This window comes from Myotis myotis, unplaced genomic scaffold, assembly GCF_014108235.1.
Source record: "Myotis myotis isolate mMyoMyo1 unplaced genomic scaffold, mMyoMyo1.p scaffold_m19_p_2, whole genome shotgun sequence".
In the NCBI taxonomy this organism is placed as follows: Eukaryota; Metazoa; Chordata; class Mammalia; order Chiroptera; family Vespertilionidae; genus Myotis; species Myotis myotis.
Genome location: NW_023416324.1, coordinates 78,611,505 through 78,634,591, shown reverse-complemented (window position 1 = coordinate 78,634,591; position 23,087 = coordinate 78,611,505). Strand labels below are relative to the sequence as shown.

At 40.1% G+C, this 23,087-nt stretch overlaps 1 protein-coding gene across 1 annotated transcript in view; it reads right to left on the bottom strand.

Moving 5' to 3' along the window:
• KIF13A (kinesin family member 13A) overlaps positions 1 to 23,087 on the bottom strand; it is a 199,341-nt gene that overhangs the window by 60,074 nt on the left and 116,180 nt on the right. The window contains 7 exon segments of the mRNA XM_036350606.1: positions 1,052 to 1,264; positions 1,619 to 1,730; positions 13,524 to 13,636; positions 14,428 to 14,562; positions 15,673 to 15,760; positions 18,685 to 18,865; positions 20,070 to 20,162. Coding sequence (XP_036206499.1) covers positions 1,052 to 1,264; positions 1,619 to 1,730; positions 13,524 to 13,636; positions 14,428 to 14,562; positions 15,673 to 15,760; positions 18,685 to 18,865; positions 20,070 to 20,162 — 935 coding nt within the window.

The following is a 23,087-nucleotide window of genomic DNA, read 5'->3' as shown; positions in this document are numbered from 1 at the left end:
ATTAATGGAGTACTCAGATCTCTGGCTTTACTCCTTTTTGTTTGTGTTATCTCCTTTTGATTACTTTGGTGATTAGATAAGCCAGTAGATTAAAAAGTAGTTTTTAAACAGTGCCTGGTACACAAATACTCCACCCTGATAGTCTCCCAACCACCAGAAGAGGGTGGTATGATGGAATGTGAACTCAGAAGCCTTAGATACACACCCAAATCCAGCAAGTGGACACATGTGACTTAACCTAAGGAACTTGGCTCCCCCTCAGGCACACCACCTATTTCAAAGGGGACAGTGCCTCACCCAGTAACTTGCCTAAAGCAATAGCTATTTGGAAGAGGAGGCGGTGATTAAAGTCTGGGTAAAGTGGAGGAAAGATGGCAACAATGCACAATGTTGTTTCCTCTCAGGAGCTAATATAAATTTTAAAAATATGTATTTCTGAATTTTCCTAATATTTAATTATCCGTGATCATGCTATTTTCCATGACTTAAGGTGGAGATGACACACAACTAACTTATCTGAAAACTGCAGAGTGCTTTGGGAATACTGTTTACAATATTAATAAAACATCACAATTGGTTCTTAGGATTTCACATTGGAAGAGACCTGTGCTCTCAAAGGCCACTGATTTCCTGCAGCAAACAACTTGGTAGTAGCAACAACTCTCTCTTAATTGTCCGCTTCCTCCACTATAGGTTCCTAGGACAGAAGTCTTGTATTACTCATGTTGTCTTCACAATGCTTAGCACGTAGCAGACGCCAATCAACACTGAAATGTTGAGCCACATGGAGATGACCTAGAACTGCAAGCAAGCATGTCCTTACCACTCAGATATCACAAGGCAGAAACTTCGGAAACAGGGAGCACCAGGCTGAATTTTTATTTTAAAATTATTGTTGACTTAAAATATTATACTAGTCTCAGGTGTACAATACAGTGAGTAGACATTTATATATCTTACACAGTGTTCACTGCAATACACCTAGTACCCATCTGTCACCATATATAGTTATTACAATATTATTGACAATATTCCTTATAATGTACATTACCTCAGCCTGCGAGAGCTGCTCTCTCAGTTTCTCGACTTCCTCCCGCAGTTCCCGGATGACTTTTGCATTGGGATCCTCATTCACAATGGCATGGTTAACAATCCTTTTGGCTCGATCTGCGTATCGCAATGTGGAGAGGGTCTCTTCATAGTTGTCTGCTGCTGGGCTAATGGTGGCTATCATAGAAGTCTGGCTGTTGCCTCCCAAATTGTCCTGCAAAATTTCAAATAGCATCTTAGGAAATAGCACTTCATGCACAACATGTATGATGAAAGCAGCAAACATGCATGCATGAAACTATGGAAATGGGTTTGTATTTTACAAATAATTTTATGACAAGGTGAAATGTGGCCTCTCTATATTCATAACAATGAATAATGTCCATCAAACATTATAATGAAATAAAAGGCAATAGAAATTAGTTTTCATTCTGTGTTCCTAGGAATTGGGATAGCAGTACAATATTGTCAGGTGTTCATTGTACATTTAGCTCTGCACACACGTTTCAGCTGTCACCTCTGACACAGCTCATTTTTAGTTGGTAAAAAACACTGGACGCTGGATTACCTTAAGAAGCCAAGTGAGGACTGAATCTCGATAAGGCACAAATTTGTTTTTACCCTTGCCAGCTGCCTGGTCAGCCAGTGATGAGATAACCAACCCCAAGGTTGTCAGTGATCTGCCAAGAGAATAATTTAAAAATTAGTTTTACAGAATGTTTATTTTGTTTTCAACAATCCTTCTAGGTAATTAGTATAAAATATGCAGAATAAAGCCCTAAAGTTGATACAATCAAGTCTACATTATTTTGTCAAGAAGCTGAGACAAAGAAAAACAAAAAGTAACTCCATTAATTTAAAAGAATGAATTTAGAATTCCTATAAGAATCTCTTCTGGTTATTCACAGGACCCGTAAAACATTCATTTCAGAACCTAGAAATGTACATTTAAAAGATGACACTGGAAAACTTTAATTTACTCCAAATATTATGACACAAGAAAAAGCCATTTACTCTTTGGGTCTAATTTGGGCCATACTGGCCTCTGAGTTTGTTTCCCAGAATAACCATGTGATTTGCAAAGTCCCCTTCCACTACCTGTTATAAGGTATATATAACTGTTCATCTGCTTAAACCTGGTAAGTTTACTTCACGTAGTTATTAGATTACAAAAACAAAGATCTACCCATGCAGAGGACAGCATATGGCTACTCTTCCAACACTGCTACTCAAAGCAGCACTGGCATCACCTGAGAGCTGACTAGAAATAACACTGAAGACTTCCAGGCCTACTGAATCAGGACCAGTTAAAGGGGCCTCCAGGTGACACATATGCACATTAAATTTTAAAAAGGCCTCACTGAAGGCTACCCAAAATGATTAATACATTTAGTTGTCTTGGCCTATCTCAAAATGTGATCCTGGGATCGGCAGCATCAGCATCAGTGGGGACCTGGTTAGAAGTGCATTTTCAGGGCCCTCCCCAGACCAATTGAATCAGAAACATATAGTGGGGACCCAGCACTCTGCACTTCAGCAAGCCCTCCAGGTGATTCTGATGTAGGCTAGAGTTTGAGGACCCCTGGTTTAGGCTACTGAGCTCTCCCTTGTGGCTAATACATGTTCTCTGCACCTGGAGAAAAGAGCACCTGGAACAGTGGTTCTCCACCTGGCTGCACATTAGAATCACCTGGGAATCTTTTTAAAATCCTGATTTCTGGGCCTCATCCTCCGGAAATTCTGTTTCTTTGTTACTAATGTTGTGGCCCCACCCCATAACAAAGAAACAGAATTTCCAGAGGATGAGGCCCAGAAATCAGGATTTTAAAAAGATTCCCAGGTGATTCTAATGTGCAGCCAGGTGGAGAACCACTGACCTAGAAACAACAGATCGGTGGTACTGAGGGATGAGGGACATCCTCTGGCGCCACAGTTACATTCCAATTGCTCTTGTAAAAGGAATTCAACAGGATCCCAAATTTAGCAGCCAGAAAAGAGCAGCCTCAGGTCTCCCAGGATTGCAAGGAAGATTACATGATATAGCAAAGAGAAAGCGCTTTCAAAATAGTTTAAACAATCAGATATTATTACTTATTATAAAAACAAGGCAGGGTACAAATCAGCCATTGACTAGAGGTTAACAAGTCAGAGACTAGATCGCTTTCTTTGCAATGCCAACAGGTTTGAAAGGAAAAAGGCCTATTCCCCACAAAACATAATTAATTCCCCAAAGGTGACTTACTGAAAAGTCATTGAAATGCAAAGCAAGTGCAAGAGGCAGAAAATGAACAAGAATTTTAATAACTAATAGCCATTACCATAAGTGACATCATAACTGACAGATGTAAAAATTAAACAAGTCTGATCCAAGAGAAATGAAACATGTCCACACAAAAACTTGTACATGAATTTTCATAACAGCATATTCATAATAACTAACATGTGGAAACAACCCAAATGTCCATCAAATGATGAAAGGATGAGTAAAGTGTGGTATGTCCATACAACAGAGTACTACTGACTATAAAAGAGGAATGATACAAGATACACGAATGAACCTTGGAAAATTATGTTAAGTGAAAGAAACCAAACACAAAGGCCAATATACTGGGTTGAATAGTCCCCCTCCCTCAAATTCATGCCCATTAGAACCTCAGAATGTGACCTTATTTGGAAATATGGTCCTTGCAGATGAAAGTAGTTAAGATGAGATCATACTGGATAAAGGAGGGCTCTAAACCAAGGATTGGTGTTCTTATGAGAAGGCCATGTGAAGACAGACATGGAGAATAGCATGGGAGACAGAGACAGATTGTAGTGATGCATCTACAAGCCAAGGAATGCCAGTGACCACTAGAAGCTGGGAGAGAGGCATAAAATACATTTTCCCTCTCAGCTCCCAGAAGGAACAAACCCTGTCGATCCCTCGATTTTGGATATCTGGCCTCCAGAACGTAAGAAAGTAAATTTTGCAACCCAATTTGTGGTAATCTGTTATTAAAAAAAAAAACACGATAGGAAAATAATATAGCCACACATTATCCGATTCCACTTATATGAAATATCCAGAACAGGCAAATCTATAGAGACAGAGGTAGTAGTTGCTTAGGGCTAGGGATGGGGCCAATGGGGAATGACTTGGGCATGAGGTTTCTTTTGGGGGTGATTAAAATGTTTTAAAATTAGATTGTGGTAATGGCTGTACAACTCTGAATATAATAAACTATTGAACTGTACACTTTAAATTGGCAAATTATGTGGTATGTGCATTACTTTTCAATGCAGCTTAAATTTTTTTTTAATAATTAAAGAAAAATCCAGCAAGTTCAATCATCCTCCCAAAGCTAACAACTTTAAGAAAAAAAATTGCATGTGATATGTAAGAAATAGAGGAAAGTAAGAATTCAGTACGAGGCAAAAATACATTTCTGCTTTAATATAGGATATAGGGCATTTTCCATATTTTACAACTATTGAAATAAATTTTTTTAGTTGAAAACAATTCTCTGAACTAGCCCAGATTTTTAATACCCCAAATGAAGCAGAAGTTGCTTTAATTCTTACAAACTATAAAGAGCTCAGTGACTGAAAGGTCATCATTAGCAACTTTATGGTTCACAATGGCCCTTTATATGAAAACATGTTTTGAGGTTGTCATGGATTTTTCATCACTGAACTAAATTTTGTGTTGTCTTGTGGCAAATACTTATAGCTCCTAATCTGACAGTGTAGAGAGTAAAAAGGGAAAGTTTCTGTCACTCCTAAACATAAAACATAAAATCAAATGAGGGATCTGAGAAAAACTCCACTGTACCAGGTGCTCTCTGGGAGCCCAGTGCAGCATGTGAGCTCAGGAGCAGGGGTGGAGCTGGATGGGAATTACACAACTCCAGTTACTGCCTGCACTTTGCTCTATAACTTATCTAGTTCGAGAAGTTTCTCATTAGTTGAAACCACACCCTTTTACCTAGTAGTGTGCACACATTCAAAACAAGAACGTAACCTAAACCTATTAGGGTCTCCTTGGAACAAACCGAAACGAATTATAGGGTGGGTGGGACTCCAGGATGAGTGAGAGAGAGCAGGTTGTGACAAGGGGTCTACACCCATACTCCCTACAAGGCCCCACCCAAAAGCAATGATCCAGGGGCTCCTGGAATTCTAAAAGCTGTTAAAAGCTTAATGTGGGAAAGGTGAGCAACAGGCTTACATATTTAATGAGAGCTTTATTCCAGGGAACTTCAAAATATAACAGAATCACCACTCATTATGGAACCTGCTACTATTGTCTGCTCATGCTGGGGGCCAATGGGCAGCTTTTGTGCCTCACAGGTGTCCAGAACAGGGTGGGATTGTTTACCAATTTTCAGGGCTGAAAAAGTTATTCCAGAATTCTAATTCTACCAAAGCACTGCTCTTTCCCTGAACCTACTGGAGGTGGAGACAGCAAGGAAGCTCCTAATCTTTAAATCTCTTAGCACAATTCTTGGGCTGGGATGAGAGTAGCATGGGGAGGGGCTGACTTGGAGGTGAAGGAAGAGTTAGGCAAGGCAATAACATATATATATATGCCTAATATGCTAAGTGTCCGTTCAGGTAATGATGTCACATAAGAACGTCCGGCTTCCTCCTTCTAGCGACTAGCATCCTTGGAGTTTCTTCAGCCCAGGAACACAACTTGCTTCAGAGTCAGGTGGAAACATTTTACACTGTAACCAAATGTCTGTGAAGCTTTTTCCCATGCCTTATCTCATTTGATCCTCACAGAAGTCCTGGAGTAGGTAGATAGGAGACTCGGTGGAATCCTATTTTCTTTTTGTTAGCCAGAAAACGGAGATTTAGAAAGCTTAGAAACTTGACCCGACTGAAAATAAGTAAGAAATGGTGGACCTTAAAAATAACTTCAGGTTTTCTCACTGTGCAGAATATATTCAAACACTGCTGCAGTTAAATATTTTACCCTTTGTTCTCCCTGCGTGATCTACAATAATAATCTGCTTCGTGTTGATATTTACTGCTGTGTTGCTGACAATTACCTGAAAGAGAAGTTGGGGTGCTTCACTGGGCTGGAAAAAGTTTAGCTAAATCAGAAAGCAGGTCTAATTAAACAAGTTTATTCTATATCTATAAAAGGCTAAGTTGACTCAGGCATGCATGATACATATAAAGCTCTTGCTGGCACCAATTGCACATGTGTGTTTTGATCTGTCATTGTTGATCATGAATTTGGTTGACACTTCTATTATAGAGAAAGGGTGAATAGTGATATTAAAATATTTCTTCTAATTAATTTCCATTTAATGTGCACAAATTCATGCACCAGGCTACTAGTTTATAAATAGACTAGAGGCCCAGTGTGCAAAACCCCATACCTGCCACACTGCACCATAAGACCAAGACCCGCCGTGCCACGAGACCCATCAATGCACCTCCTGGTGACCGGTCATTTGGTTGTTATGGCGTTATGGCCACTGGCCTTTAATAATATAGACAGCCATGTTTTAAGATTGAAATTCTCAAAAATATACCTATTTATATCAATGGACAATTTGAGATAAAAAAGACAGTAAAACTTGGGCGGATAAAAAACAATAAGAAAGCTACTCTAGTAAATATAATCAATGAGAAAAAAAAGTCATAATTCAACTATTTTTTCTTCTTCTACATGTTCCTCCAACCAACATAGCTTTCTAACCACCAGATTCCTGCCCTTAGGAGTAGATATTATGTGATGTAAGTTATCTGTACTCTTTAGGATGGATTTCAAATATATTATTTTACCTATTTTTCCAAAGATCTTTTTTCTGAGATCATAACTACAGTGTTTATAAATTTCATTAGAGTTAGCTGTATACAGGCATACCTTGGAGATACTGCAAGTTCAGTTCAGTTTATTTGAAATAAAGTGAATTGTAGTATTTTTGCTGCTGGAGGGTCTTGCCTTCAATTTGTAAAAAACCCAACATCTATGAAATGTAATAAAGCAAAGTGCAATAAAACAAGGTACACCCATTTCTCCATCTCTTTCTACTTAGATTCTGATCATCTTGAGGCCGTGGTTATTCTATTGCCATAGAAATTCCTTCATCAATTACGGTGCCTGGCTTACAGAAAGCACTCAGTGTTTGTGGAGTAAAACAGAGTCTATAATACACTGAAGAACAGAACATGGACCTCTTTCTAAAAAGGACTAATACAACCATCATTGGTATGCTCTGTGGCTGCTGGCCCAAAACCCCCCCCACCCCTTCTTATTAACAGAACCCTCATTTTATTGGGAAGTATGTGTCAGGCTAAAAACTCTACTTTCCAGAGTGCTTTGTAGCTTAAGGAAGCCATGAAACACAGTTCTGGCCAATGAGATGTAGGGAGACATTACTGGGAGGGGCTTTGAAGGAAGCTATGTACTCTGGATAGAAAAGGTACAAGATTCAGCTGACAGAGCAGGTGGTCCTTTATTCCTCCTCCTTCCCCTTCTTGTTTGCAACACTGAATGGTAGAGCCATCTTGAGGTTATGAGGAGAACATGAACACACACTAAGGTTACAGAGCTGTATGCCTGACAACATTTCTAAGGTTCTGTTCCAGCTTCTGAATTTCTATTAAGTGAGAAAAATAAATACACCCTTTGGATCTCACTATAGCTGGTTTCTATTGTTTACAGCAGAATGCAGCTCTTGGCTTTTAAAGAATTCCTTGAAAGATGATTAAATTAGTGAATTTGAGTTTAGTACTCCGTAAGAGTGAGTAAGTCCCCACTCTTAAATGTAAAGGAGAAATGGCAAAATACAGGGAAAAGACAGTATCATCACGTCAAGAAAGAAAACCCTTATACCTATACCCTACACCTCATTTCCACTCACCACCCTTTTCTGGTGGCTAATGCAAATCATTAAACTCAAATAATGCTCATCTAATGAGTATCACTCCCAGTCTCATTTCCATCACAATTGCTGTGATGTAATAATAAAGTATATACTAACATTTCCAAAAACAAGTTATCTTGAAAATATGTTCTGGAGATTTTAATATATGTTACACCCAGAATTCTGTCATCAAGTAAGTTCAGGAAATAAGTTAGAGTTATATGGTAGTCAGTACTCAGGTCTCCTCAGAGCTTTACCACTGTGAATATCCAAAGGAAGGTTTTACTAGGAGCCTTTCTCAAAATTATTTGTCCAGGCCTCCTCTTCTTCTTCCCAAAGCCACTGGAGGAACTAGTATTTCACAAAAATGCTTTGAGAAACAGAGGTAAAAATGGCACATGCTCCCAAATACATGGGTACCGTACCCCAAGGAGATTTTTGCTCTGTCCTTTATGGGTCTCTCATGTTAAATGTTAAGATGTTTATTCAGATTTTTCCTGCAATGTACAAGCGTAAATATACAAGGACCTCTGACTGCTCTGGAACAATGAACAGAAGCAAGCCATTTTTATTCTCCTTAGGTACAAGTTCAGGCAATACCCATTTAAATGGGGTTCCCAAGAGGAAATGAACACGAATGCTCCTGGAAAGTCCTCAAGAAGGAGAAAAGGAGGACTGACTCACACAGAACAATGGAAACATTAAGCTTGTAAGTTACTATATTATTACAAATTCTATAACAGAACCCTAGGAGTGTCACATACTCATCTCTCTAGCACAAGTTCACTAGAACCCATTTTTAGAGGTGTTCAGTATACTTTATTATTAACCACAGTAATTGAAATGGAAATGAGGCTGGGAACAATCCTCATTAGATGAACGTTGTTTGTATTTAAGGACTAGCCATTGCTGAGATTAAAATGGAACCAATTTCAATGACATTCCTTGGGGCATTAGAGAGTGTCCATGATCTAAATGAGTTCTCAAGGGAGCTGAACCAGCCAGATGCCAGTAGAAAGGAAAGGTTTCCTCATTCAACCCTCCACAGGCAAGCGGAGCAGCAGGCTGGTTTTTCAGATCAGTCCCCTGTGAAGACGGTCTGCAGACGACCTATGACTATCGAACCATGAACAGGCTGTGGCGGTGAAGTCACACAAGCCTTAGCTCTGAAAATGAAGGAATCATGCGCTTTAAACCTCTTAAGAGCTTAAGAAGAGATGAAGCTCCTAAATCCATAGCCCATTAAGCATACACTAACGTCTGTGATGCCCCTGACAGGTCTGCTTAAGAGGATTATTAATGTCCCATCAATAGAAGTCCAAATAGGAGCCCGAGAGAAAGCTTAGAAAACATTAGAGATTTCTTTAATTTTAGCACACAACTGGGCACTGATTTTAAGGCTTAAAAAGCCATTTGTGGAACGATCAGGCAGCAGTTTCAATTTATTGTATTATTTTACTTTATTAGTACACACTTATATAGAGCTTGCTATGTGCTGGGCACTGTCATAAGTACTGTGCAATGAGAAACTAATTTAATCCTTTTAATAGCCCCACTTGTAGGGCTGTGTCCTCATCCACATTTTACAGATGAGGCCACTGAGGCACATAAAGGTCATAAGGCTAGTTTCTATAACCAAGAAATGACAGTAGCTGCTCTAGAAGCCCCCATGACCTTCCAGCTGTACTGTCACCCGTGTTCCCCCTGCACCCCGTGCAAGTGTCTATGGCACTTAATGTACTAATGCTGCCCTTCCAAGGGGGCTCGCACTGGACCTTGAAGTCCCTGGGGCCAGGGTCCCATCTTATTCACTCATCCCCGTATCCTTATGCTCAGTGTTCAAACCATGTTTTCCAAATGGATAAAAACATGGTTTCCATATCGCTTATCTATAACTCTTGGGGCTACATGTGTCTTAAAATTCAGAATATTTTGGATTTTAGAAAGTTCACACACTATACGTGACCACTGGCGGGATCTGGGACAGCAATACATAGTAAAATATATGAACAATTCTACAGTTAAACTTACGAATAGTAACATTAAGTAAGTAATTAAATAAAGATTAGAAATATAGATAAAGACTAGAGATAGCCGCATGAAAGTTTACCAAGAAGTGTGCTATGAAGAAAAAAAGCACTTTGGGAGTTTTGGAATCACAGGTAAGGGATTGTGAGTCGCAATTTCTATGAAGGCCTCTAACACAGTTGTGCAGATTGTAGCACTGTCTTACTGTGGAAAAAAGAATGCTCCATTCATTCAGTTACTACGTACTGAGGACCATGCCGAGAACTTGGAGGACACCTGGTGGAGACCTGGATCCATAATGGGCTCTTGGCACATAAGTGCCAACTCAGGGAGATTAGAGAGATGTGCGGACTGAAGAAAATAGCCCTGGACTAAGGCTCAGGAGAAAGGGTTCAGAGGGACTTCCACTCCCTTCTAGCCACTTATTTTGGGGAGAGCACAAGGCGAACTTGGCAGACATCCAAAGACTAGGAAAGGTGTCATAAAAAATAGTTCCATGCTTAAATGCTGGGTTATATGGCATTTCTCAACATTATCCAGTCAAAAAATCCTCTTTCCTTTCACTTTTTCAAATGAAGTGTCTTACTGTTGTCCCAAACTATGTGCTCCTCAAGGGCAGTAACCATACTGTAACAAATAATCATAAATGTAGAGGCTTAAGACAACACATTTATCTTATAGTTCTGGGGGCCAGAAGTCCAGAATGTGTCTCATTAGGCTAAAATCAAGGTGTCAGCAGGGCTGCACTCCTTCTGGAGACTCTGGGGGAGAATCTGTTTCTTTGCCTTTTCCAGTTTCCATAGGCTGCCCACATTCCTTGGTTCATGGCCCCTTCCTCCATCTCCAAGCAAGCAAAGGCCACTGAAGTCTTTCTCATGCTGCATCAATCTGACTCTGATTCTGGTTCTCCTATCTGCCTCTGTCACTTATAAGGAGCTTGTGATTATATCAGACCCACCTAGATAATCTCTCCATTTCAAAATATTAATAACTTAAGCACATCTGCAAAATCCCTTTGCCTTGTAAGGTAACATGTGCCAATTTTTGGAATTAGAACCTGACATATTTGGGGAGGGGGGAAGGGAACAGTGAGGCAATATTCTATTTACAACAATATCTAAATTCCTTTGGCATCCCCAGCATCTACTGTGGTGCCAAACACATAGCAGAGGCTTAAAATGTCTTGTTCATATTACTTAAATGTCTCCAACAATCAGTTTCCTCACTTTTAAACAAAGATTTAAAAAATACCTAGTATGAATCTAACACAAAATAATGCATGTGAGAGTGGCCTGAAAACTATAAAGAAACCTAAATATGATGATTATATCCCACAGACTAGCAGCAGGGGATACACAAATCCATTTGTGAAAGTGCTAGTCTCTCTATATAAAAGGCTAATATGCAAAGTGTCCACTTGGGAGTTCAACCAGTTTGATCACTCGCTATGATGTGTGCTGACCACCAGGGGGTGGCGAGGAACATGGTGGGCGACCAGCTGTGGTGGCGGCAGGACGCTAAGGAAGCAAGGAAATGAGGAGGTGGGGAGGCGGGGAACCTGATCGCTGGCCAGGCCTTAGGACCTTACCCGTGCACGAATTTTGTGCACCGGGTCTCTAGTATATAATAAGAAACGACAGCAGGATGCTAAGAGAATTCCATTCAACTCAATAAATCATTATGGAAAAGAGCCAGGTGTTGGAGGATCACGATCATGTTATCGTGTGGTCTTGAGGTAATCCAGTTTGGGATATTACATAATTCAGTGTCCAAATTGAAGGAGGCAATGGTAATATCTACTCTGGAACAAAAGTGTTAATCAGAATTTTTTTCAGGCAAACAACACATGGTCACCCCAAGTACAGCACAGTGGTGAGCCTGGGCTCTGCGGCCAGATTGCCTGTACCCAATCCAAGATCCACACTTAGAGCTTTGTGACTCTGGACACATTATGTAACTGCTCTCTGCCTTGGTTTCCTTGTCTGCAAATGGAGTAACAGACCCCTTTCACAATGCTGAAGTGAGGACCAGATGACTTGCAACACAAAACATTCGGGATAATGCCTGGCACGTTGCAAGAGGTCAATAAGAGTTAGTGATCATTATACTTCAAAGCCATATTCTAATTTCCCACAATTCACAGCATAGAATCTTCAGCGTTTCCCCACAATCCTAGCCAGCAGGCAAAGGGCTGGTATGGCTCAGCACCAGTAGACAGGTCTCTAGGATGGCTGACAGTCTCTCCCTTGGTACCTACTCCCTCACACTCCCGTTTCTGCTTTCCCATCGTGGTTCCTGAGCTCATTTTGGAATGCAGAGCAGTAGTGCCAGCCTGGCTCCTAACATGCGTTGTCACAAAACACAGCAAAATCCTTTGTTATTAGAACGGGAGATTAACTCCTAAAGCAGCAGTCTTTGCAGTGAGTATGCCTATGTCCACTGGAAAGAGGGGATGGTATTTTACTTCTAATTTTAAACTGGTGTATACTAAAATTCTAATCTGCTAACAACATTTTAAAATGCCAGGTGCACAGACATGTTCCCAAATATATTAACTCTTGTCACCTTCTGTCCCAAACAAACCCCAAGTTATATGTTGCAAGACACATATATTACAAGTACAAACTAAACTGCTTTCTGCTGAACTTGGCATAAAGATAATGATTATACTGTTTATATGAATTATAAAAACAATAGCTACAACAATTAATTTTATTCAGTGCATACTATGTGCCAGGCATTGTTCTAAGCACATTGTGGGCATTTAATCCCAAACAATTCCATGAAGTAGGTGCGGTTATTATCCCCATGTTACAGATGAGAACAATGAAGCACGGAGAGGTGAAATCACTTGCCTATGATAGTTAAGATGTAGTAAGTGGTGGAGGCAGGATTAACCTCAGGCAGTCTGGCCTGAGTGCACCCTCTTAAAGGCAAACTCCACTCCCTCTCCTGCTGGAAAGCAGGGAGACTTCCTGTTGCACAGCAGGAGCCACCTGGGACACTGCACCCCTGGAAGACAAGTCCTCACTATCTGTGCCTGAGCTGTGCGCTCCGTGAGGATGCCTTCATCTCCTTTGTCTCCATGGCAAACTCCTACACATCTGCCTCCCTCTGCTTCCAGCCTTCCCTGCTCACTGGGCACACTGTAGGTCCTCAAGGCACATAGTGAGATTTCCGTTTGGCAGTTATTCAATAACTGGTAAGTGTAGTTTTTTTTGAAGTACTGATGTTTAAACAGTATTAGCCTTACGAAGAGATTCAAAGCAGACTTTCTTTTCAGCATAAGCTCCCTGAGTTAATTTACTACATGATTTTACTTATGGAATTGTGATTTGCACTTAACTAAGTCTACATTACAAACAATGATACACTAAATATCTGTAGAATGTTTGAGCAGGTTGAATAACTTGCTCGTAGCTTGAATAACTTCATGCATCTCAATCGAGGAGGCTGTTGTTTTTCCTCGACGCAGTTTACTAAAGCAGATAGACTCCAAACCGCCTGTGATCAGAGCCGTCTGACCCCCAACACACAGGCCACTGGATGCGATGCTCCAGGGCAGCACAGGCACCTTACTTGTTAATGTTGCTGCCTTCTTTCAGTCGCTCTCCGGCGGCTCCTGTTTTGGACACTCTTTCGCTTCCAGCCAGGTCCACCAAGCTGACCTTACTGACTTTTTCTCCAGAGTTCTGGGTGCAAGGAACAAGAGAGAAACAACACGTGTGAACACAGAAACCAAATGATTTCTACATATATGTCAGCATTGTAACTGAGAGCAAAACTGAGCAGCCATCCACTACAGCGAGGCTAACGTCTCAAGATCTGAAACGGTCAGTTATCTGGACTAGCAACTTATAGTCAAAATTTAAGTTGGTGCGGTACTGTAGCATGTTGTATGGCAGCTGGGAAGCAATCCAGACTGCACCCAGGAAGCTGGAGATTTTACTTGCCTATGAGGAAATACTAGGGCTCGAGGATTCCTGCGCATTCAGGTCAAACAGCTCTTCTTTTGAGAAAGTGCTCTTTAGGCTAAATGTTGAGGTTTCCCCCTTAATATCCCTTAATGACAGTGAGGTAGACTCAGTTGCTTTTAGGTGAGTTTCAGTATGAAAGAATACATATTAAAAGCAGTCTGGTGAAATCATGATGCTCTTCAGAGAGTTCACACAAGAAATTCAATTAAAAAAAGTTATATATAGGTTGTCCTCAAAAATGTATACAACACATTTAAATACGTATAAAGTTTGTTTACTAAAATACATTTCATTTTCAAAATTGAGCTATCAGTTGTTAAAGTGTGTATACATTTTTGGGGGACACCCTGTATTAAGAAAGACCTAAGAAACTAAATGATTTAAGCAAGGTACGTAGAAGAACCAGCACAAACTTTTCAGCTGCTAAACCCAACCACGAAACACATCACCCATGCAGATACTTTAAGATCTTTTACTGCCAGCAAAGGGTCTGCCCAGTCCCTCACCCCAGACTGCAAGTCATAAAGTGTCTGTGTGACTATGATGTTGAACACGGCGTGCGAGCGGCTACTTTCTTCATTCATGTTGGTAGCAGCTACTGTCCGAGACTTATTTCCCTCAGACATCAGTGACTCAATATCCTAAAGGCAAAGCACAAGGAAAACATTATAAGCAAAAACATATGACCACAGTCCTGCCCACCAGGTGTATGCATTAATTATGATCCTCTGACGCATTCGCCACCACCCTTTCATGCCCCCCGCCCCCTTCACCGAGCATGGTTCAGGTTCCTCCTCCCGCGGTGCTTCCTAGTATATGAAATGTTCCCCCTTCTTTCTTACCCACAGCTGTCTTCTTTCTCTGTTAATTACCAATTCTTTCCCTTACAAGTTTCTAGGGAACAAAAGAGCTAATATTTATTGAGCACTCCAGATGTGCAATAATGGTGATTATCTTACTTTATTCGAACTCTTTGGGCTTAACAACTCTAGCTATTTACGCTCGCTTATTTGCCTCTATCCTCTAACACTAGGGTTCTCCAGGGAATTTTCCTTACTTACCTTTGTACACCTGTCTTACAACACTTAGAACCTATGGATTCTTATGCAATGTTTGATGAATGAACCTTATAAAGAAAGTATTCACAAGGCACTGAAGTTCACAGAGCGATCACTCCCACAAGTCTAGTACCCATCTGAAAAATGTCTTCATTTAAATGGCTAGAGAGTTACCTCACGGATTAATTTTAGTCATGCTGAGTGAAGACAGGATAGGCACAACACAGAGACAGCAAGACTAAGTTTAGGGGTGTATTCGCTCATTCATTCATTGGCTTTCTTCAGCAACAGGTAGCAGTTTGTGTTAGGAGATTTCCAAAGCAATGACAATAAAAACAAAGGTACAACATCAAGTCAGGATGTAAGAAGGCATAAAAATCAAGAAGTAGGAAAATGGAGAGAGGGCTGATTCCAAAAAACAGAAGAAACAGAAGAGTGAAAAGTAATGGAAACTAAGGCAGGGGACCCTATCAAAGAGAAAAGGTTGAATTAAATACCAGACACTCTTTAACATTTGAGGAGTGTGATGAAAGGACCTTTTTTTCTGTTTGGGGTGTGTTGATACTGGGTCCTGGAGACCATGAATGATATGAATATGCTATAAAGCTTTCACATAAAAATAAATTCCATATTACTCACATACTTCAATTTACTGTCAGTTATTTAATGACATTTTAAAACAAAAACACTTACCTCAAAACTAGTGACAGCCAGTTGGGATAAACCATCTACATACGGCCCCAAAACTTTATGCTCTCGAACTTTAAGAGACTGTCTACTCCTTCAAGAGAAAGAAAAAAGGAGTGAGCGAATCAGACAGAACTCGGAGGCTCTTCTTTCTTTTCAAGTATTCATACACCAAGACGGCAGTTCCAAAATAATTTTTTTAATAATAAGAAAATGTCCTAAAAGCTACTTTATTTAGATCAGCAAGATAGCATTCTTTTCCAGAAATGTTTTTTATACTCTGACTTCTATTTAAAGTAACTTACTATTTTAAAATTTCTATCTCTTCCAAACTACACAGAATGCTAGGTTAGGCCAACTTGCTTTAGTAGATGAACTTCACAGGAGGGAAAAAAAGAAGACAAAGCGAAGAACATTCCAGAACTGAATTTAACAACTCAAGGCTATTTTATAAATAAGCACATTCTCAGTAAATAATATCTTCATATTTGGACCACACAGTAAACAATATTGAAGTGTTTTGTTTTGTTTTTAATTTACTCTTCCAAGTCTGTATTGATTTATGCTGCTTTGATGCTGACATTTTCATACAGAAAGTGATATTACAGCACAGCAGCTGCTTGCAGTTACTCATATTTATCCTGCCTTTAGAATTGTCTCTGCTGGTGAAGATTTTATGGCTCTTTTAAATTTTAAATGGCAAACATGGTTTGGGACCCATTTGAACAGTGTATCAAATTGAGATGAAAAGCAAAGCGATACACATTATGACTATATTGTATATGTCAGTCACCTTTTTCATGGCATCAGATATTAATCACCTTTCAAATCAAGAGTCAGTGCTTGGCATCACTCGAGTGTGGAAAAAAGGACCTAAGAACCACTGATGCTTCCCAAGGCCTTCTAAGAACATCTTAGATTTCCCACTTAATCTTACAACCCTACAAAATAGGTGTTACTAACTTTAATGATGGCAAATTCAATGTGACAGTGAGTAATTCTTCTATACTCTAAACAAGGGCAGACCAAATGCACATATTTACAAGGGTGACTTTGATGCACACAGACCCAGGACTCAGCTCACTCTGCTTGCACAACCAGAGAATCTTTAATGCTATTCATGAGCAAGAAAAAGTCAATTTAGCACAGTATCAAGTGCCTGTGATGGCGTCTGACATCTGGAATTCGTGAACTCTGCTGCTGGGAATGTGAACTGGTACAATCATTTTGGAAAACAGTCCCACAGTACCAAATAAAGTTAAAGATTCAGTATCTTTATCTTTGACCTACAATTCCACCCCTAGATGTATTCCTTAGAAACGCATGCATTTGTACACCAGGAGAACTGTACAAGAATGCTCAGAGCAGCACTGCAGTGGTAAAAAGTGACAACTACACAAATGACAGGAGATGGGATAAATAAATTATGGTATAATCATACAACGGAATACTAAAGAGTAGAAAAAGGTAATGCCTTATTACTCAATATATCAGAATGAACGAATCATTGAGTAAGTCACCAAAGGACACGTATAACTATGATGTCACTTACACACAGTTAAGAATTATGCAAAAGTATGCATTAACTTTAAATAAGAGGAAGATAAGAAGGGGTAGAGAATAGAATGGGATCCAAGAGGAACATATTGGAGGCTTCAAAAATATTGGTCATGCTCTATTTATTAAAGAACATGTAGGATAGTCTTTGGTTTTATTATTCTTTATATCTTACATGTGTTATAAATGTTCTTCCACATGCATTAAGTAGTTCACAAACATTTCCTATGACTGGGTTACTCCTTACTACCCATAATTTTGATCTTATACCTTTGATTATAACCTTAATTATACAGCTGCTAAAAGCACTTAAAATATTTTTAATAACAAGAGAAAGTGTTCATTATGTTACACAGAAAATTCAGAATATTGAACTATATTTAGAGAATGACTTCAACACACACACACACACACCATAAATTTGAAATACAGGATCAAAATGCACCAAAGCATTAACAGTGGTTATTTTTGAGTGAGATTATAGGTCATTTTTATTTCTTCTTACATATTGCCCATTTTCTAAATTTTATATATAAATATATATTCCTTAAATCAGTAAAAAACATTTAATTAAAAAAAGTTAATGGCCCTCTCCTTCTATGAATCAAACTCATTTTGTTTTTATCACCTAGTTTTTTAAAAATACAGATGCATGGGTTTTTCCCTATGTTTACTGAATCCCAGCCCATGTGGGTGGGGCTCAGGCGGTGTATCTTTAAAAGCCCTCCCCCTGATTTCCGTGCACAGCCTGCGAAGAGAATGACTCGCCTGGGCTGGGTGATTTCAATCCTTCAACTACTTTATCTCCAATTTAGAGGTGCTGCTTCCCAACGCAAATGGAAGGACCAATGTGTCTTTTTTTAAAAATCCTCACCCGAGGACATTTTCATTGATTTTTAGAGAGAGAAGGGAGGGAGGTGGGGGGGGGGGGGGAAAGGGAGAGGGAGAGGGGAAGAGAGAGAGAGAGAGAGAGAGATCCATCTGTTGCCTCCCATACGTGCCCTGACCAGGATCGAACCTGTAACCTAGCTATGTGCGCTGACCAGGAATTGATCCCCTGACCTTCTGGTGTACAGGATGATACTCCAACCAACTGAGCCACACCAGCCAGGGCCAATGTGACATTTTAACTCAATTTTTATGAATAAACCATGGTGGCCAAAATAATACAAATAGCAAAAACATCTTTTTGAAATGGCATAAGCAACATTATACATGAATACGGTATAAACCAGTGGTCGCCAACTGGTGGTCCGTGAGGTCCGAAAGGCTGGCGACTGCTGGTATAAACTATGTATACTGGGCATACCAACTGGCTTGGAGAGCTGATGATTCCTCAGTAAATGAATGGAAACCAGAGTAGTGACCAAGGCTCAAATAAATATTCACTTGAAGCTTTAGCTTTAGGATCATTTAAAATTATTACCTCTAGTACAAGCTTAATTTCACCCACTAACTTACCCTTTGGGGTCCAAAAGATCTCGGACTTTCTCATTATAAATTTCCATATAGGATACTTCCACTTTAAAGGTCTGTGACTCATTTTGCTCCAGAGAGATCCTTTTAAATAAAGCACAGCAGAGCCTTGGGATGAGGCCCAGCTGCTCAGCATTGCCCATCATAGAGAAGGATTTTCCTGAGCCTGGAGAAGAGCAAGCAGAAAGAAAGGAGCATAAACAAGGAAGCAAAATGTAATGATTCTACCACATAAGTCTTCTACATATATCATCCAAGGTCATAGTGGAAGAGGCACACTTGGCCCCCAGGGCCAACCCTCAAACAATACGGTTACTATTCTTTCTTTTTTTTTAAAAAAAGTTCTTTATTGTTGAAAGTATTACAACAATACTTCCCCCATTGACCCCTTCCACCCTGCTCCCCAGACCAAGGCTACTCTTCTTTCTATTACACTCATGGCTTCTAGTTTCATTCTCATTGTGAGATCCAGAGGGCACCTCATCTACAGGTGGAAAACACAAATATAACCATTGTGAGCAGCAACTATATAGTATCAAGTAACATTAACAATATTTACCCCAAACTATTTTGTTTGTGAAAGTGCTTTGATATATATTCTCTTATCTGAGTCTCCTAGATGTCCTGCAATGTGACCAGAGGCAGTACTGTTATGATTGATGGACTTATTCTAACTTTATAGTTGAAATCATGGCGGCTCAGAGAATTAATGGCTGAGACACTAGTACGTTTTTGTTTTACTTGCTTCAACCAACTGTGCCACGAGCCTAGGTGTAGTAATCCATCATCATTCTGTCTCCCAGTGACAGTCCTCTGTATGGGGCAGCCGTGGGCGAACTACGCCCGTTTGAAATGAATAAAACTAAAAAAAAAAAAAAAAAAAAGACCGTACCCTTTTATGTAATGATGTTTACTTTGAATTTATATTAGTTCACACAAACACTCCATCCGTGCTTTTGTTCCGGCCCTCCGGTCCAGTTTAAGAGCCCATTGTGGCCCTCGAGTCAAAAAGTTTGCTCACCCCTGGTATAGGATGATGCCAAGAGTTTTTAAAAATAGTTTTTACTATAAGATTTGTACTGAGAAAATGGTAATTATTTTTCTAGTTCAAATACAAGTTAAAGCTATAATTTAGGAAAATTACATTTAATAGTTTGAAACTAGGTTTGCTCATTAATACTAAAATTACTCAATTACCAAAACTGTTGAGTCATCAAAAAGAGGGTTCCTTTTGATCACCTAATTCCTAATTCAGTTAAACCACAAAGGCAGAAGCATTTTTTCTGTTGCTTCCCAAAGTGTTTTCTACTTCTATGTTTTAAGAAATGCACATGTAATATCACTGACTGTAAATAAAAGCAAGAACTTACCTGTCTGTCCATATGCAAAAATACAAGCGTTATACCCCTGAAAGGCTTTTTCAAGAATTCCTTCCCCAAGGCACTTGAAAACCACCTCTTGACCTACAAAAGAAAGAAAAAAAAAAGATGTTTCTTGACATATTTGTATTAATAACTGAGTCTCAGTTAACAGCATTCTCTAACTTCAAAAAGATGTTAAAAGTGAATTATTGTGTGCCTACTATGTGTAGGACCAAGTTACTAGCTTAACACATGCAATTTTATTTATTCTTCTTAACTATAGCTCAGTACCTGGATCAATTTATGATTCTACCTACTGCTTCCTTCTAAGGCAGTGGTTCTCAACCTTGGCTGCACATTAGAATCACCTGGGACTCTTTTTAAAATCCTGATTTCTAGGCCTCATCCTCCGGAAATTCTGTTTCTTTGTTATTAATGTTGTGGCCTCACCCCATAACAAAGGAACAGAATTTCCGGAGGATGAGGCCCAGAAATCAGGATTTTAAAAAGATCCCAGGTGATTCTAATGTGCAGCCAAGGTTGAGAACCACTGTAATCTAAGGCATTTCTCTTCTAAGCATTAAAGTTTCCTTCCCATTGTTAGTAGGCCATATGGAAGCATCCTTTAAATTTGGTTTCATTTCTTCTCATGAGTTAGCATTAAAATGTCATGAAACATGAATTCTCTTATTTCCTCATCTGGATTCTGAGTTGGATTCTTATGATGAGGAACCATGACATACACGTTTTGGTATATGCGTGTACCTCTGCACGTAGCACGGGGATAAGTACCTGCCACGTGCTTCGAAGCCGTTTATTGCTGGTGGAGGTAATGAATTGAGCACAGACACCCCTCCCCTGTGTTCTCACGGGGGGTTCAGGGACAAGCTCTCTGTGGTGAGCCCATCTATAGCTTACTGCAGCTCTTGGGGGAGTTGTCATTTAGTATACTAGTAAATATTACGATAGCATCCGTAGCATACAGCTGAAAAGTCTGAAAATCTTTTTAAACGCTTAAGGTTTCTTTTACTACTCTTTGAAATTGGTGACATTCATTCCACCATGATTAAGAGAATGAAAATGGTGTTCTCCTTCTGCCATGCTCTTACAGTCCTCAGAACAGCCTTTGCAGAAACTACTGGTTTAAGTACCACTTGCCTCCAATGGCATGATACCCCCTGACTGTGTCAGAGACTATAATCTGTTTATCTTTGTAATCCTGGTGCCTAGTACAAAAGTTTTAATTAATATTTATTGAAAAAATGAGCCCATTTAACCTTTTTATCCTACATGAAAATTTCTTTTACATTTAGAAATAATGCAACATAATAAAAGCTTTTGGGCCCTAGCCAGTTTGGCTCAGAGGATAGAGCTTTGGACTGCAGACTGAAGGGTCCTGGGTTCGATTCCAGTCAAGGGCACATACCTCGGTTGCAGGCTCCTCCCTGGCCAGGCCGTGGTCAGGGCACATGCGGGAGGCAACCAATCAATATGTCTCTCTCACACTGATGTTTCTCTCTGTCTTTCCCTCTCTCTTCCACTATCCCTAAAATTCAATGGAAAAATATTCTTGGGTGAGGATTAACAAAATAAAACAATAAATAAATAAATAAAAGCTTTTGGGTATATGTTCTTCTTTTATGCAAAGTTGGATCTGATTTTAGCAGTCCCTTGTTATACTATGACATATCTTGGTTGTAGAATCGAACTCTTAAAAATGTGTAAATGTGAAACAAAATATAATATTTTCAACCCTTAGACTGACAAAAACTAAAATGTTGACAACATGAACTACAGCTGGATTGAGGAAATAGGTACTTCCACAAGCTGCTGTAAGAATAAACAAATGCAGCCATTGTGAAGGAAAACCTAACAGCAACTATAAAAGGAAATCTTCCCTCATTGTCTGACCCACTGTGAGGCATCTAGCCTAGAGACACAAGGGACTCTTGTAAAGGATGCTCATGGCAGCATTATTTATTCTACTATAAGTTGGAATCAAGTTAAATGCCCATTTGTAAGGGATTGGATAAAGTGACTATTTCATATGATGTAATACTACAAGTCACGTAAAAATAAACAGATAAACCTAAGAATTTGTGTATAAACAATGCTAGAATTCAAAAACATTGCTGAATAAAAGAAGTCATGTTAAGACTGTAGTACATCTACACTAATAAAAGACAAAGATGCTAATTGACCATACCTTCGCTACGCCCACCAGCCAATCAGAAGACTATGCAAATTAACCCAACAAAGATGGCCGGTAAATTTGCATACTGCAGGTGGGGCGGGCAGCGCCAGACGTTGCCCACAGGATCCGGGCTGCAGATCGGGACCAGAGAGGCAGGGTAGGCAGCGCCAGATGCCACCGGGGGAGGTGGAGCTGGCCCGGCAATCGCTCAGGGCTGGGGGTCCCCTGCCCAGGCCAAACGCCCTGGCCTGAGGCCTGGGCAGGGGCGGAGCCGCCATCGCCTGGGGCTGGGGGTCTCCTGCCCAGGCCTAATGCCCCAGCCAGAGGCCTTAGTCCTGGGCAGGGGCTGAGCCGGGGATCAGTGTGAACTACAGAGGAAACACGTTTTCTGACCGCTCATTGGCTAAGCTCCCTGTATGTCACTGGTAATATTCTTAGTAACTTGGGTAATAAAATCCAAGAAGGTGATGTAGGGTTTTTCCACCTCACTCCTGGAGAAAAAAATGAAGGTCTGCTCCTGGAGGGGCTAAGAAATACCATATCCTGCCCTAGCTGGTTTGGCTCAGTGGATAATGCCTCGGCCTGCCTACCACAGGGTCTGGGTTGAATTCTGACCAAGGGCATGTACCTAGGTTGCAGGCTCTTCCCTGGCTGGGCCCAGGTCAGGGCTCATGCAGGAGGCAACCAATCAAAGTGTTCCTCTCACTTTGCTGTTTCTCTCGGGCTCTCTTGTTGTTTTGTTGATGGTTTCTTTTGCTGTGCAGAAGCCTTTTATTTTGATGTAGTCCCATTTGTTTATTTTCTCCTTAGTTTCCATTGTCCTAGGAGCTGTA